We start from the raw sequence: 18,837 nt of genomic DNA, 5'->3' as shown, positions 1-18,837 counted from the left end.
ACGCGCCGCTCGCCTCGTGCATACGGGGGTAGGTGGGGTGGCATCGCGGAGGTGGGGTACGCGGAACGTGCCGACAAAGCGAGTGGGGACGTCGGCTCTAATTACCCCGCCACACACACACACACACATACACACGCACACACGGACATCTAGATGGGTACGCGACTCGACGAGAGTGGTAACTAGCAGGAGCAGGGCTCCTTTGACGGAAGCCGAAGGACCTCCACCCCAGGATCATTATTAGTGTCTGTTTTAGCACCTTTACGCCTCCACCGTCTTTATTAGCATGCTTTCTCGAGTTGCTGGGGAATACTCGCGTTTTCAACGACTGTTTCTGAATAATTTTAATATGTAGTTTGGAAAAAATGATTGGGCATAATCCGGTGAGGAAGGCATAAATCTGTGGGTCGTGAACAATGGTCCGACACATGGTGCATGGATGCATGGATGCATGGATGCATGGTTACAATATAATCATCTCGGTCTCGCCGTCTCACCATTTACTACGCGGTAGGTACGAAATCTGGAACAAAAGCGCGGGACCCCATAAAACAGAGACGCACATAAACGTAACCTAACGTGCACTGGAAATTGTGGTTCGGCGTGAAAGGTGGGATACGTTCCTACCGTGAGTTATGTCCGTGGGTCCATCGGGTTTTTGGGATGGGCGCACGATGATTCGACACGGTTTAAGATGGTGGCGATTCCATAACTAAACAATGCCCTTTTCCAACGCCACACACAAAGATCCTCTCTCTTGCCGCATTCATACTTTCGGTTTGATGGCTTTTTCCATTATCCGACAGCCGTGCACAATTTAATAGTTAATCTTTTGTTGCCGTATGCAAGAATGCCACATGTTGGTGGAATCCCCCACCAGCCACTTCCCAACCTTCAACCTTCAATTTGATTTTTCTCATCGTAAATCCCGAATCGATTGGACATTTATTAAATAGTTATCGATCGGTTTTTCGGCATTTTTTCCGGTTGTCGATGCGATCATAACAACGTCTCGGAATTCCCGGCACGTAATTTGTAGCTTCTGCCTTTGGTGACAGATTCTTTTCCCATGCCAACCGAACAAATATTTATAATCTCGCACCGGCGAATTCCTGCGCCCGTAATTGCCGCAATGTGCAGGAAATGCTGCGCAAATTAGATCAATTACCGACGCGAACCAGATAAATCCTCGACGATCGCATTACCATGTTTAACGGCGATTAAAATAAATTTGTTTTGTTAAATGACGAACGTTCTTGTTCGAGACAAAGACCGATTAAACGCAGGTGCTCTCCGCAGCTATCTTACTTGATTCACTTTTGAACAGCCTACTAATAATTGCTACAAATTGATAATTACCCGGATAATTTTTAAAAATTAATATATTTTAAACTATTATTTTTATCATTTTTGTAACAAATATTAATTAAATTAAATTTAATTACATAATGTCTACCTCTAATTAAATTTAATCGAAAGATTTTATATACCACTTTTGTAGCAAATATTAATTAATTAGACATATCGAATGTAATTGAAAGATTTTATTTATTACTTAAAGTAATTACATCATCTTTTCTATAATTATTCACCTTTTACATAAATTAAACCTTAAACCAAGTAAAATTGTGACTGTTTACAAAAAGATCACATTTCAAAAGTATATCTTTCTTGAATGAATGATTGATTTACACATAATTTAAATAAAATTGTTAATATTTGATTAGTTACCCTTTGTTAGTTATTGTTTGTATATGGCGAGTCCTCATGTAGAGTAATTCAATTGGATTTAGATCCAAATTTTACACTGATTGAGAGCTTCAACGTGATTATCTTTTAACCAATGATTACTTTACTGAAATACGAGGACTGATTGTTCTACTAGACACACTGATATTGTATGACTCAATTAATTCATTTTTTATTATTTATTTTTCTGATTTTTTCAATTTATTCAATGAAATAATATAAATTCTACTAAGAATAAATTCTCAATATTAAGAATATTGTTAAATAGTGGACAAAACATAAATAAATTTGAATATGGTATTTCTTTAGTCAAACAAATCTGAGTAATATGTGCATATAAAGTACTATCTTCGTTGTTTTTAAGATATGCGACAAAAAAATGTATAAAATATTGAATGTTTTATATTGATTAGATAAAATTTGTATTAAATCCTTTTATAAAATGTGCTTACAGAAATATCACATTTCAAAAATAGTGATCTTAGATTAATCATTTCAAAGTACTCTAGTCCAAAATTCTGAAGAAAAATTAATATATTTTTGGACAAACTGATCTTTTTCAAATATCTTTTTTTGATAGCAATGATTTCTTTAGTCAACCAAATCTGAGTAATATGTGCATATAAAGTAATATCTTTGTTGTTTTTAAGATGTGTGACAAAAAAACGTATAAAATATTGAGTGTTGAAAATTGATTAGACAAAATTTAAATTAAATCCTTTTATAAAATGTCTTAAAAGTGTTTAATTTCAAAATTTGTTTGTATTTCTTTGGCCACCAATTACATAATCTTTTATATAATTATTCACTTTTTCCCTAAATTAAATCTTAAACAAAGTAAAAGTCCAAAGACTGATTTACACAAAATTTAAATAAAATTGTTGATATTTTGTTAGTTATTCTTATTAGATATAATTGTCTGTATATGGAGTCTACATGTTGTTTAATATGTTTTCAATTGGGTTTAAATCTGTACTTTAGACTGGCCAATTGAGAACTTCTAAGTGATTATCTTTTAACTTATTTTGGAGCCATACTGGAGATCATTATTACACATAAAAATCCATGTAACTAGTAAATTATTTTTGACTCCATTAGATCTCTTATGATATCTCAATACATGCAAGGGCCTATTTTACCAATTATTTTCTATAATCATCCTATACCATGCCACGAAAAGAAACCCCAAACTATAATTTTTCCTCCACATTATTTCAAAGTTTCTGTAGATCAAGGGTCCAAATTTTCATTTGAATGATAAAAAAGGTGTTGTTTACCATCTGATTCTATTCTATTGAACTTGGATTAACCATTTCAAAGTACTCTTGTCCAAAATTCTAGAGAAAAATTAATATATTTTTGGACAATATAATCCTTTTCGAATATTCTTTTTTGATACCATTGATTTCTCAATATTAAGAATATTGTTAAATAGACAACCAAATCTGTCTAATATGTGTAAGTAATATGTTCGTTATTTTTAAGATGTGAGACAAAAAACAAAATAGAATATTGAATGTTTTATATTAATTAGACAAAATTTGAATTAAATCCTTTTATAAAATATCTTAAATTGTTTAATTTCAAATTTTGTTTCTATCCACACAACAATCCAAATAATTTTTAATTTCTTTTACATACTTTTTATTAATAAAAATTTTATAAAATATAGATCAGAATTAATTATGTATTAATTACAAAATTTTGTTATCATAAAATCAATGCAACTTAGTCTATAAAGATCTCCTTGAGTGTTCTTAGTCAGTTATTATTCGTTTAAATAATTCTTGAAAACAAAACTGTTTATTATATTCTTCACTCCTTACTTCATGATTTGCAGTCCCATTTTTCCAGCGTAAATATTTAGCAAAGTTTATTTGAACCAAAAGTGAGCCGATAATTGAGTCGTTTAGTCGGATCAGAAAAACACTCGTAAATTAACATTAACATTTCAACTGTGAATGAGCGTTGTTTTCAACCGTTGTCATTAATAATTCATAACCGTCGACGTTGAAATTTTCGTATCAATCATTTTAAAGATCTCAATTGTTACAATAACCGAAGATGGATATAATTTTGATTGTGGAGAGGAGAGGAATTTGGGTGGATTCTTTGCTCCGTGGCAGTTTGAAGTGGGGCGGCGTCTGAGGATCGACTTGGGCGGAGCCATCGACTCCCACATCTCGAAACGAAAAAGGACCAACGATCGTTCCCAGCCTCAAAAACAATAAAACACGATCGCCTGTTCAATTTTTAATCCTCACAAAAATTACAACAGTTTTATTTGTTTCAAGTGTTCCTCCATCAGATGGTAAAACTCCAGCTGGTGGTCGTCGTTCAGATGCAAAATCCTCTTGTACAAATGTTCCACGTCCGTTTTAACGAAGGTGTAAAGGTAAACGTTGATGAAGGTGGCCATTAAATACTGGCAGTCGTTTCGGTCCATCATTCCTCCGTGTCCTGGGATCACGTCACCGAAGTCCTTAACCTTCATCGCCCTTTTGAAGCCGGACGCCATGAACCCTCCGAACGGTGCCACTATGCTGGCGTACGTGGACAGCACCAAAGCGTGCACCAGGAACGGAAACGTCTTCACCCCATAAAAGTTGACCGGGGTGAAATTGTAGTCGGGCTCGCACTCAGTTGCAATCCTTATTCCCCCGTTGGTTTCTATGTAACTGACTGGGCACACGAAGTATTGGAAATGGCATAGGACGTGCGACAATAGGCAACCTGTTGCAATCGTCATTAGTGCCCCATAAATGTATCCTTCCATCGTTTTGTTGGGGGACAATTCTATCAAGGGGGTCTTCCCGTAGAGTTTACCGAACATGAAGGCCCAAACGTCGTTCAACACCACCATGGAAATGGGCACGATGCACCAGATCAACCCTTCAAAAACCAAGTTGCCCATCAGAGCCGACTGCAGAACGATTATGAGCGACAGAAAGTGCGTCCAGAAAAACAAGGAGAACTTCGTCCTTCGCTTGATCGGCGTAGTGGTCAAACTGAGCACAAACCACACGAAACCGATGAGATAGAGACAAAACGACACGAACTTATGATAAGTCATCAACACCTTGATTATCGCCATAGTTTGCGCAAACACACCGAACCTCAACTTGAACAGTTCACCGTAATAAAAGTAATTGGCGACGAACATGAAGTAGCAGTTTATGGTACGCAGTTTCTCATCCTTGGGCACTTTTTTCGCGGCATACGCCAGTTCGATTATCTCACTGAAACACTTCATTTGTACAGCTGTGATGGTTGCCAGGATGGCCAACGGTCCGTTGTAGATTATCAGCGCGAAGCTGGACGCCATGATGGTGCCCAGACATATCCGTTTCGTCAGATTGCTTTTCGTCTTGATCCATTCCAGCAGCACCATCCTAAAAATCGCACTTTTATTTCATTGTAATTCGAACAAATTGTTACTGATTCGTGTTTACCTGTCGACAGACTCATATCTGATAAGTAAATGATTCACGTTTTATCTAAAGTAAATAGTTGCGTTATCTAATAAAAAAAATCCACGGCTTTTTCGATAGTGTAAGTAAATAAATATTGGGCAACGTATCCGTGTGACACAATTTTCTTGTTTTTATCTGGGATGACTGTTTTGTGTTTTTGTGCCAAAGGTAATTAAAGTTATTTGCATAGTACTTACTTGCGAAAATAATTCTGACATAATATTATGCAAAATGACAATACAAATATAACAATACGATATGACTGTTACGAATATTTTTGTTTCTCTTGTTTTCTATTGTTATTCATAATAATAAACTTGAAACAGTTTTAATCGTAAAATCTTGACTTGTGACAAGTTTATTAAATTTTTTAGTACTTGCAATTAGACTATATATTAACATTCTTTATGATACTTTTCTTAACTTTTTTTCATTGTTAAACGTTTAAAGAAAATTTTATTTCTGGCTTCTCCAGAAGTTACCTAAATAAAAAAATCAAAAATTTTGGTCAGATTGGTGGTCTAATTAAAATATCTGTAAAACCATCAATTTTGAAGCTGAGAAGTTCATTTAGGCAATGCATATTAATTAATCATCAAGTTTTTAAGTTATTATTTTTTTTTCAAAAATTTTGACAAATTGATGATCTAATTAAAATATCTGTAAAGCCATCAATTTTGACGTTGGGAAGTTCATTTGGGGCATACATGTTAATTAAAGACGATTCTATAAGAAACCAGTATTAACATTCTCAAATTCTGTACAGGGTGTTCGTTATTTAGGTTTAATTTTGTGCACACCAATAACTTCCTCATTGTTAATAAACTACTTTGTATATTTTTGTGTATTTAAATTCTACCTGTAATTACAAATAAAATAACTATACCATGTCTTATACCAAAATCTAATAGTCCTAAAGTTAATTTTTTTGAAAAAATTTTGTCATATTGATGGTCTGATTAAAATATTTGTAAAGCCATCAATTTTGATTTTGGTAAGTTCATTTGGGGCACACATGTTAATTAAGGACGATTTTATAAGAAACCATTATTAAAATTCTCAAATTCTGTACAGGGTGTTCGTTATTTACGCTTAATTTTGTGCACACCAATAACTTCCTCATTGTTAACAAAACACTCTGTATATGTTTGGGTTTTTAAATTCTACATGTAATTGCAAATAAAATAACTATACCATATCCTATATCTAAATCTAATAGTTTTTAAGATATTAATTTTTTTGCAATAATTTTGACAGATTGATGGTCTGATTAAAATATTAATATATATAATAAATAAATATAATATATAACTTTGACTCTGGTAAGTACATTTGGGGCATACATGTTAATCAAGGACGATTCTATAAGAAACCATTATTAAGATTCTCAAATTTTGTACAGGGTGTTGGTTATTTATGTTTATTTTTGTTCACACCATTAACTTCCTCATTGTTAACAAAACACTCTGTATATTTTTAGGTTTTCAAATTCTACATGTAATGGCAAATAAAATAACTATACCATATCCTATATCTAAATCTAATAGTTTTTAAGATATTAATTTTTTTGCAAAAATTTTGACAGGTTGATGGGCTGATTAAAATATCTGTAAAGTTATCAATTTTGACTCTGGGAAGTTCATTTGGGGCATACATGTTAATCAAGGACGATTCTATAAGAAACTATTATTAAGATCAAATTTTGTACAGGGTGTTCATTATTTATGTTTAATTTTGTGCATACCAATAACTTCCTCATTGTTAATAAAACACTTTGTATATTTTTGGATTTTTAAATTCTACATGTAATTGCAAATAAAATAACTATGCCATATCCTATACCTCAATCTAATAGTTTTTAAGTTATTAATTTTTTTGCCAGATAGATGGTCTGATTAAAATATTTGTAAAATCATCAATTTTGACTCTGGTAAGTTCATTTGGGGCATACATATTAATCAAGGACGATTCTATAAAAAAACATTATTAGGATTCTCAAATTCTGTACAGAGTGTTCGTTATGTATATTTAATTTTGTGCACATCAATAACTTTTTCATTTTTAATGGAACACATATTTTAGGATTTTTCAATAGTTTTTAAGATATTTTTACAAAAATATTGACATACTGGTGGTCTAACGAAAATATCTGTAAAGCCATCATTTTTAATGGCGGGTAGTTCAAATAATAATTAATATATAATATAGAAATTTGAAATCAATACAATTTATGTTACCTATGAACTTCTAATGAATAATTCAGATGAATCATCTTGGTTCAATTTAAGTGATCAATAAATTACTGAAAGATAGAAAGGACATTTTTGAAATCTTCACTATCATTTTATAAACAAACTTTGTTACTTAGAATAGTAAAAAATTGGTATGTTGAATACATAATAAGTTGTTCAGTAAATTGGTGTGCCGAGTTAATATTTTCATAGGACCACATGACCCTCATTTTGAAACATGTGGAAAAAACGGCCATGTGGTTTACGTATCCATTTCATGATTCCCTAGGATTCAATGATTGAAGAGATGTATTAGCTTTGTTAATTTATAAACTGCATCACAAAATGCTTCATTTTCTTTAGTAGACTAAATAGATAGTTTAAAATTAGTTACTTTGTTTGAAGTTTGAAACTATGAATTATACTAAATAGTGATTAAATATAAAATAAAAATGATTTAAATATAAAATTTGAAAACAAATTTATCCTAAGATTAATAATAATATTATAACAATTAAATTTTGTACATCTTTTTTTAATATTTTTCTTCGTGGAATGGATAACGGAATATGCATTCGATGAGTTAAAATTTAATTAAACCCCCGAAAGTAAAAAACTATTCGAATTATGAATATAAAAACCCAACACACATCCGTTCAACCCTCGAACCCGAGGCGCGAGGCGCGGATGGAGGAGGGAGAGAGAGAGAGAGTTTTTTGATCCGGTTTTGGGGAATGCAATGAAAAATTTAATTAATCCAGAACCGAAGGAATGCGTTATTAAACTGCGCGCGGTTAAAATTCTTCCCGAAACTCCGAGAGAGCCTCGTCTAATTAAAATGTTCATCTTTTTTTTTTATTATTATTATTTTTTATTTTTTTCGAACAAATACAAAAGTGCGTTTTTTCATCGTTTCGATTTCCCGGTATTTTTGTATCGGGTCGGTCGGACACGCGTTGTCCAAAAATCCGAAACCGTTCCGTTGTCGAATGGTACGGAAATTCGTGGAAACGCGATGCAGCGTGATTGTCGGTTTCGGGTTCCGGGAATTTTAATTTCGAGGTGTCGGAAAAAGCAGGAGTTACTTTAAACAGTTGATTAAGCACTTGAAATTCCTGATCGTTATCATTAACTTTTCACCGATCGCAAAACCAACTCTCTTCACTTGTCACTCTAATAAACTGGACGTTTAAGTTATTATTTTAATCTGTGCCGTTGTTTTTTCCGAAGATTAAAACGGTTTGTTTGAGAGGAATTTTATAATGTTGTAAATTGAGTCGGGTTTTTGTTGTGAGGAAGGTTAAAAGATTGTTTTACACACAAAGTCTGTGTAGTCGTTGTATGTGTACCATATAATGGCATAGGTATTTCCTCGATAAAACAAAGAGGTTGATCTCATCGCATCATCAATTACGAATTCGTAGCCTCGAGACAAGATCCGTCTAATTTATTAATTACCCATCCGTTCTAATGGCACACACACACACACACACACACCATCCTAATTATCGGGTTCGGGCGATCGACCTTGTCGCGTTGTCCCGCTAATTATCTCCGATCGCCGCCGTCACTCTTAATTAATATGCACGTGCACCGATTATTTATTGCGCTCGACGTTTTTCCCACACAAACAACAACCACCTGGACAACGCGGTGCAAAAAATCTATGTGCACAAAGACAATTATCTTTCGACGTTTAACAACTGTGTTTTTCACTTTCGACAGTTATTAACCGAGTTTGTCCGTTCCTACACTCTACTCACATTATGCAAATCGTTCGTGTTATGAATTCTAATCTCCATTATTTAGAATTGGTGCACAACTAACTGAGATTTCTGAACAAAACTTTGACGGTGACATGTGTTGAGAAAAAACACGAACTGGGCGAAGAAAAACAAGCAGCTGCATGAGAGTTAATTAGTTTAACATGAAATGGACGTTAATTAATGGAGTTATTCTCTAAGGAAATGTTAAGGATAACATTATGTTAAAGGTGTGTTATGAGAAAAAATAACAGAATGTTATGCTTTCATTAATTTTAATGTTCATTTGAAGAAAGATGAAAACCTGTAGAGCTTACTGGTGGCGTCCTGAGTAATAGCACAAAATTTAACAGGTTTAAAAGGGGATATTATTAAAAATGTAGAAATAAATAGGATATAATGAAGAGAAAATTAAAGATGTAGATACTGTAAATATGTTTTCATTGATTATCCAAGAGGCTGAAGAACATAATCCATTTATGACTGACGTATTGCTACTTCTTCAAACAAAACAACTGGAGTAGCTGCATATAAAATAGTTCAAATTAAAACCAACATCTATATAAACAAAATGTTAACATTTTGGCTAATTATAAATGTAAAATATTGTATAGCTTTTCTATTTTATTTTAGGAATATTTATTTTATTTATGAGATATTTTATTTAAATTTATTTTACAAATTTTAATATTTAAGTAAATGTTAAGTCACATTATGTTAAAGGTGTGTTATGAGAAAAAATAACACAATGTTATCTTTTTGCTATTCTTTCATTAATTTAAATTTTCTTTTGAAGAAAGGTGAAAACCTGTGGAGCTTACTGATGGCGTGGTGTGTAATGGCACAAAATTTAAAAGCTTTAGGGGATATTATTAAAAATGTAGAAGTAAATAGGATAAAATAAAGAGAAAATCAAAGATGTGGATACTGTAAGTATGTTTTCATTGACTATCCAACAGGCTAAAGAACATAATCTATTTATGACTGACGTATTGCTTCTTCTTCAAACAAAACAACTGGAGTCTGCATATAAAATAGTACAAACTAAAATAAATACCTATATAAACAAAAAGTGAACTTTTTAGCTAATTATAAATGTAAAATATTGCATAGATTTTCTATTTTATTTCAGAAATATTTATTTTATTAATGAGATTTGTTTATTTTAATTTATTTTACAAATTTTAATTTTTAAGTAAATGTTATGGCTAACATTATGTTAAAGGTGTGTTATGAGAAAAAATAACAGAATGTTATCTTTTTTGCTATTCTTTCATTAGTTTTAATGTTCTTTTGGAGGAAGATGAAAACCTGTGGAGCCTACTGGTGGTGTCCTGATTAGTAGCACAAAATTTAAAAGATTTAGGGGATATTATTAAAAATGTAGAAGTAAATATAGGATAAATGAAGAGAAAATCATAGATAGAGATACTGTAAATATATTTTCATTGACTATCATTATTATCATTATGTTAAAGGTGTTTTATGAATATTGAATATTGCATAGATTTTCTATTTTATTTCAGGAATATTTCTTTTATTCATGAGATTTTTTATTTTGTTTATTTTACAAATTTTAATTTTTTTAGTGCAGAATGACATCTGTCTGAACTTTTGAAGATATTATTTTATGAATAGGAAATTTTTTTCTTTAGTTCCTGGAATCCGGAAAAGTTTGATCTCTTAATATGTGTTAATATTAAAAGGTGGCTCTAAAAAATCGTAAAAATTGATCCAAAAAATAACTTAAACAGCTAAATAGATATTCAAAATATATAAATAGAACTTTGGATGAAAAAAGGATTTTCATTGATCTATGCAAGAAACAACTAAACTCGAAGAAAGAAGTTTTAAGGGTAATATTAAAAATGAATTATTCAAAATCAGAGGGTGGTAAGGTAGGAAGATATGATAAAATAAAGAGAAAGTCAATGAGACAGATACTGCAAATACGTTTTTATAGACTTTACTTATATAAAATGTATTGCTTCTTCTTCAAACTAAACAACTGATGTAACTGAATTACGTATGTATATTATATATATTGAATTATATAGAATTTTTATTTTATATCAGGAATATTCATTTTTTATATTTTAATCTATTTAACAAATTAAAACTTTCAGAAGAGACATACTGGGACGGCCGAATTTTGAAGTAGTGAATAATAATTCTTTGAATTTAAAAAATATTTATTTAATTTTAATAAATCTTGTTATTAATGTATATTATTATAAACTTTTAGTTGAGATTTGTGTCTGTGAATTATAATTGTTAATTATTTTTATTGTATTTTTATAATACTCGGTAATTAAATATTTTCTATATATGTAGAAAACTTAATTTCTATAAATATATAATTAATCCTATTATACTTAAAAATAATTTAATAAAATTTTATTGAAATTTGTGTCTGTGAATTATAATTTTTAATTATTTTTTATTGTATTTTTTTTTAATACTCGGTAATTAAATATTTTCTATGTATGTAGAAAACTTTTATATAAATCTATATACATAAAAATAATTTAATAAATATTTGTATAATATATATTGTGTATGTGTATATTTTTTGTGTGAAGTTATGTTATATTTTACATGTAAATTAAAATTTATCATTTTTTTTATAAATTAAAATTTACATTTTATGAATTATAAATTATATATTCTTAAACTGATAATATTTGAATTTATTTTTTTAAATATAAAATATATTATAATTCTTGAGATAATTAAGATATGTCTGAACTCTATTTTATAAATAATATAATATGTATACAGTATACAAATAAATTTCAATATTCTATACGGTTTTTTGCCTTGTTTGTCTTAAAAACATCGAAGATATTATTTTATGAATGAATATTGAGTACCAAAAAAAAAGAAAATTTTTTTCTTTAGGTACTCTGAAAATATCGTTCACGATGATGAAAAAAGATTTGGGATCTGTTTGATCTCTTAATATTAATATTAAAAAATCAAATACTCGTAATTTTTTTTAATGTCACAGTTTGACGAGTTTCGAGAATTGTCCCAGAAATCTAAAAATGTAAAAATATACCAGGTATCCCATTTAAACGGAACCATCTCCGGAGGAAGCGGGTGTGACCGAAATGTCTCTCTCCACACTACTCGGTGTACTATTTCTCTGGTTATTTAAACAATAAGCGTATCCTTTTTTAAATAGAAGTTACTAATTATTAAGTATATTGAAATAAATTAATTAGTTAATAAATGAAAATAGTATAACAAAACAAGTAATAATTACATAATATTAATTAGTTTGATCCGAACAAAGTTAAGAATGGAGAAAGGACACTTAATAAGGCATATGCCTGTGACATCCCGCTCTGAGAGTAAATCGTGAACGCGGCATTGAAACGTGATCCTCTATTGTGACTCGGGTTGTCAATGTAGCTACTTAGGTGTTGTGAAAAGGGCACCCCGATCACTATGAATGGAAGCTCGCCTCCAAAAGGGCACAATAATGCGGATAAGTGTGTTTATTTGCTACTCTTGATCCTCCATTGTCCCCGTTTCCCTTCCACAATTTTTTTCGGACCCCAGTTCGACAGCTGGACCACTTTATTTGATACTCGAATGGATGTTGTGTTTGAAAATGATGTCATCACGTCCACTCACCTTCCTTTCCTTTATTAGTTTTGAATTTAAGACAGTTTCGGGACGAAATCGGTGTGGAATTAATCGGCGGAGCCGAAAATTGATTGCCTTAATTACTGTAATTTACGAGTCGGTTTCCCGAAGTTGTGTGAGTGACGCGATAAAAATCTATGCATAATTGAATAAAGTGAACGTTATGGCCCCATAAATTCCCGTCGCGATTCGAATACCACCGGTTTTATTCACAGGAAGTCCAACTACTTAGTGTGATCACCCCGAGATGAGACTGGAAACTAGTCAAATTCCGATTCGAATGGCGTTGATAAAACCAACTCGCTTTTAATGTCGAAGACGGCCACAACATTATCTCTCTTATTTCACAGTCGTTTACCTCTTTTTTCCTCCTTAGATAATATTAATTTAAACAAACTATGGGAATTGAAGGCAGTTTCAACAGTACAGAAATTAATTAAGAAATCGCACCGGCCCGATGACCGTAATCGAAAAGCCCCCCGAAAATTAATTCGACTTTAAACACGGACATAAGACAGTAGAAACAACAAATTGCGCGTCCAGCGGCTAAACGCATACGAAAGCCGTGCAATTTTCGGCGGTCCCTTTTAATAAACGGATCCGGTTTCACGGAACCTCGTCATTATCCCACGCCGCAATCACGAACGGAATGGACCGTTTCGCTAAAAAACACGCACCGCGTCAAAATTCGCACTACACAAAAATAATCGAATAATCGTTTCGAGTTGCAGAAGGGCACCGGTGTGCGTTGTGTGCGTGTGTACGCACGTGTCGACGGCGGAACGAGAAGACACAAGCGGTACGTACGGTACGTACGGTGCACGGAGCCGATGATGAGATTCGGTAGGTCGTGTTCTCGCGCGGCGCCGCCGCCTGATTACAGGCCATCTAATAGCTTCATTACGGCGCCCCCATTTCGCCTCTATTCCACCTTTTATTAATTTTAACGCACCGCAGGTAATTACCGCCCAGGCGACCGGACCGGACCGGACCGGACCGTTCGGGACGGGGACCGGCATCTCCCCATCTCCTCGGGCACGCTTTATGTGTGGTCCGTGCAACACTTCTTTCACGTCTTCCTTCATTCACCACTTTTTTCTTGCACTTTACACTTTAGTGTTCTAACTGGCAGACAATCAGCTATGTTGGTCACTGTCACTTGTTGTGTGACACTTTTGATGGGGATCAAAATAACAAGTTATTAACAGCAACTGTTTTGAAAAAAATTGTTTTTAAGTGATTTGTAATTGAAATAATACATACTAAAACCAGTATAAAAAACAAATTTTATGTCTCAAGAAGTTCCATGTTGATAAACTAAAAAAGATCAAGAAATTCCACTCTTAGTCATTAGTCCAATAAATAAAAAATGATTTAATAAAGATTACCAACCATTTAACAGTTATTGATCCAAAAATAACTTAAAAGCTAAATAGATATAGAAGTTATATAAATAGAACTTTGGGTGAAAAAAGGTTTTTCATTGATCTATGCAAGAAACAACTAAATTCGAAGAAAGAAGTTTTAAGGATAATATTAAAAATGAATTCTTCAAAATCAGAGGGTGGTAAGGTAGGAGAATATGATAAAATGAAAGGAAAGTTAAAGATGCAGATACTGTAAATACGTTTTCATAGACTATACAACAGGCTAAAGAGTATAATTTACTACTATAAAATGTATTGTTTCTTTTTCAAACAATATAACTGAAATGTAAATGAATTACATATGTATAATATTATACAGAATTTTTATTTCATTTAATTTTTATTATTCTTTTTATTTTAATTTATTTAACAAATTATTGAATGTTTGTTCAAAATAAAAAAGCCGAAGTTACTCCATTAATCTACATATAGTCTTTTCTAAACTTTCGGATCAGATATACGGGGATGGCCGAATTTTGAGGTAGTGAATAATTATTTTTTCAATTTAAAAAATATTTATTTAATTTTAATAAATTTTCTTGTTTTAGTGTAATTATTATACACTCTTTTATTGAGAATTACAATATTTAATTATTTTTTATTGTATTTTTTTAATATTCAATAATTAAATATTTTCTACGTATGTTATGTAGATAACTTAATTTATAAAAATATATAATTAATCCTATTATAATGATTAATATAATAAAATAATTTAATAAATATTATTTTAATATATTATTTTTTCTAAATTTAACATAATTTTTCAATAATATCTTTCTAATTTCTAAACTTTTAGATCAAGATATACGAGGATGGCTAAATTTTCCGGTAGTGAATAATTAATTATTTTTCAATTCAAAAAGTATTTATTTAATTTTAATAAATTTTCTTGTTTTTAATGTATATTTGATAACAATTATTATACACTTTTTTATTGAGATTTGAGTCTGAATTACAATTTTTAATTATTTTTTATTGTATTTTTTTAATAGTCAGTAATTAAATATTTTCTACCTATGTAGAAAACATAATTTATATAAATAAATAATTAATCCTATTATACATAAAAATAATTTAATAAATATTATTTTAATATTTTATTTTTTCTAAATTTAACATAATTTTTCAGTAATATCTGTGAAGTTATGTTATATTTCACATATCAATTAAAATTTATAATTTTTGGGTGTAATTTAAATTTTTTATTTTTTGAATTAAAAATTATATATTCTTAAACTTATTAATAAATATTGATAATATTTGATTTTACTTTTTTAAAATATAAAATATACAAATTATAATTCTTGAGATATTTATTTACAGAACAATGTCCCAAAAACTTAAGAATTTCGGGATAAAATAATTTATGTATATAATAAATTCAATACTAAATACGTATACACTTTGGAATTTGTGTTTACCTCAGCTGGACTCCAATTGTACTAAATTTAAACAACAAACCTTTTGTAAGACATTTCATCAAAAGACTATATGTTTTGTGTCACCATTTAATAATACTTTTAATAGTATCAATTTATTTTTAGTAGGATTTATGTTATTTTATTGAATTTTAACAGGAAGAACGAAATATTGCACTTCAAAGAAGAAGGAAATAATAATTAATAATATAGGCTCCCGAAAAATGGTATTTATGTTATCAACAAATAGGAAACAACACATTCAATTGAAAATATAATAATATATATAAATCTAAGTTCTATGGAATGGTAAACAATACGTTCGTCATCCTCTACAGAAACTTTGGAACACGGTTGTTATGGTTAGGGATTATTACAAAATATTATTAATAAAATGAACAATTTGGTATATATACCATTTGTCTGCGATAATTTGCCATTTACAGGGATTTTATGTTTAATGATTCAAAACATGCGTTGTTCAAAATTGAATTAAAATTAATTAAGGTTCTCGATGGGCCATCGCAAAATCCGGACATAAATCTAAATGAAGACTTGTAGAACAAAATGAAGTCTCAATTAAAACATCAAAACCATAAAATTTAGATGAATTGTGGTTATCTTTTGAAGACTTGTTTAACATAATTTAAAATGATTATTGTCGATATCTCGTTAAATCTATGCCTCACCATTTACAAGTGGTTATAACGAACAAAGAGTACCCAACAAGTTAATTATTAATATATATATATATATATATATATATATATATATATATATATATATTTGAAGCGTATAGTATTTCTGTGGTTTAATTTTTTGATTTATTATTATTTGACATAAAATATAGAAATATATTGATTTCATATAATTAGAGATGTAATTTCTTAATTAGCAATTTCAATTAACAAAATTGATAAAAATAAATCAGTTATTAAAAAAATTATGAAAGTTTGAATCTTATAAATAAACAGAAAGAGATAATTTATTCTATGAACTTGAAAATGCGTCGAAATCGTTAGAAAACATATTCTCAGAACAGCATATATCAGTTTGAAAAGGCCAGTTGTTAAAATTGAGAATATGGGAAACAAATCGGACATTAACGGCGCAACGAATCGAAGAAAGTTGATAAAATTACGGCGCGGATTTCAGTCATCGATCCGTGCACTAGATTATTTATCGCATCGCAGCCTGATTAATGGTTTCGTGAAGTTATAAATTCGTCAAAATTCACGCGCCCGAACATAAACCATCGGCGAAAACGACGTGTTAATGACGGATGGACGGACGCGATTTCGTTCTGTTTATAACGAACGCATAGACAAGATTTTTTTTTCGGGGAACGTAAATATTTGGGTATTTATAGGTCGGCGGAATTTTACTAGTGTTTTTTACGCTCGTTTTGGTATAAAATGCACGAAACTGACGATCATTTGGTTGCGGCGGTGCGTAAGGTCCGAAGAAACATCTCGTCGTGTCCCAGCATCTCGATTTTGCCCCGGGTAATTAGAACGAGTGATTTTTGGGTTGGCGGTTGCGAAATGTCAATAAGTACGGGGAAATTTTTATCTGGCCCCGAAATCTTTCGAGGCGCTAATGGAATTACATTGAAACATCGGACCGAGATCACAACTATTGTTCTCTCGGATCGTGGGAATATCGTCGAGTTTTGTTCTCGCCCTTTTATCACGCGCGTAATTATCCATTTCTTTAATGACTTTGGCGCCCTCCAACCACCGCCACTTTGCCGTGGCGGGTTTATTGATCAAATTGGAGAAATCCATCGGCCGCATTCCGGCCAATGGCCAGTGGCCGGTGGCAGAGGCGAACCGACCGATAAATATTCACAGTCGATTCCGTTCCGTTTGGCGAAGTCACAATTCTGAAGGGCCCCATAAACCCGTTCCGGACGATTCGAAAAATGCCGGTCTTATCAGAAATTACGGTAGGCGAAAGGAACGGCGCGGTACGGAGACGGAGACGGCAACCGCCTCCGGCTCAATTATAATTCTCCGATGCGGATTTCTGACCGACCGATTCGATACGATTCGATTGTGCCGCGTACTTTAGTGCTGATTATATTGTAAAATAATTGACAGCGGTCTCTGCCCTTCGCTTCTTTATGTCCTCCGCGGTTAGTCTTATTCGTCTGCGCCTCCTAAATCTATCTCGCCTCTCCTACGAACCAACTCGCGAGATGACTATCGCACGACATTACCACACTTCTCCAACGGATCAAGAGTTAAAAATAATTTAAACTAATGTTGTGGAATAAAACGCCACGTTCCAAATTAATTCATTGGACAGATAACGCAATTTGTAATGCAAAGCTGATCTAAGGCACACTGTTTTTCATAAAAAACTAACATCTTAATTAATTAACGTGATATGAAACTGAATATTCTTACTCCTATCGTTTAAAATCCTGTATAATTTTGATATATTATCGATAGTAGTCAAGGATGTACAATTAAATTTGACATTCTGACGCTTATCACAATTTTAAAACATTTTTTTAACATAACTTGATAGAATTATCTTAAATATATTGATATATGTTCAAGTCTTTTTTAATTATTATGAATACTTCTGATGTGCTTTTAAGTAGAAAATAAAATAACGTTACTTCTGCACAATGATTTTAAACAAAAATTTGAAATATAATGTAGTATATAGTGTTGTCCAGAGAAATAACTCCTATTATTATTTATTTCTAGTTAGAAAATTTACACCTCTAATTCAATACAATCAAAATATTTTATATTTTTCTTAATTATTATATTCTATTATTCCTATAATTATTCATTTCTGTCTAAATCAAAATAAATTTCTACTTAAATTAAATTTTAAACAATAAGTACTTAATATGACTGCTTACAGAAATAGCAATATATTGTGTGTCAACAAAACTATTAGACAAAGCACAACTTTTAAGACACTCGGTATACCAAAATGAAATCTGGTATAGGTAAATTGTATAGTGAGGGAAGAGTTTTCACATATTTGTCACCTTTCGATCAGATGGTGTCATTTGTTATTCAGTATTTCGCTTAGTAATAATTTAATTTATGAGGTTATTTATAATCCAATCGCAAATAAATGCGATTCATAAAAAA

At 31.2% G+C, this 18,837-nt stretch overlaps 2 protein-coding genes across 4 annotated transcripts in view; one reads left to right on the top strand and one right to left on the bottom strand.

The window, feature by feature from the left end:
- Window positions 1–18,837, top strand: part of LOC109604842 (protein Wnt-6) — a 48,119-nt gene that overhangs the window by 10,788 nt on the left and 18,494 nt on the right. The gene's annotated exons all lie outside the window — the stretch shown is intronic.
- On the bottom strand, window positions 3,990–5,419 carry LOC109604841 (phosphatidate cytidylyltransferase, photoreceptor-specific-like). The gene is made up of 2 exons (XM_020021384.2): window positions 5,202–5,419; window positions 3,990–5,141 (listed from the first exon to the last, which is right to left on the bottom strand). The coding sequence occupies exon 2, from the start codon at window positions 5,138–5,140 to the stop codon at window positions 4,019–4,021; it is 1,122 nt and encodes a 373-aa protein (XP_019876943.2). The 5' UTR covers window position 5,141; window positions 5,202–5,419; the 3' UTR covers window positions 3,990–4,018.

The sequence above is a fragment of the Aethina tumida genome, chromosome 4 (assembly GCF_024364675.1).
Source record: "Aethina tumida isolate Nest 87 chromosome 4, icAetTumi1.1, whole genome shotgun sequence".
Taxonomy (NCBI): domain Eukaryota; kingdom Metazoa; phylum Arthropoda; class Insecta; order Coleoptera; family Nitidulidae; genus Aethina; species Aethina tumida.
This window is presented reverse-complemented; position numbering and strand designations above follow the sequence as displayed.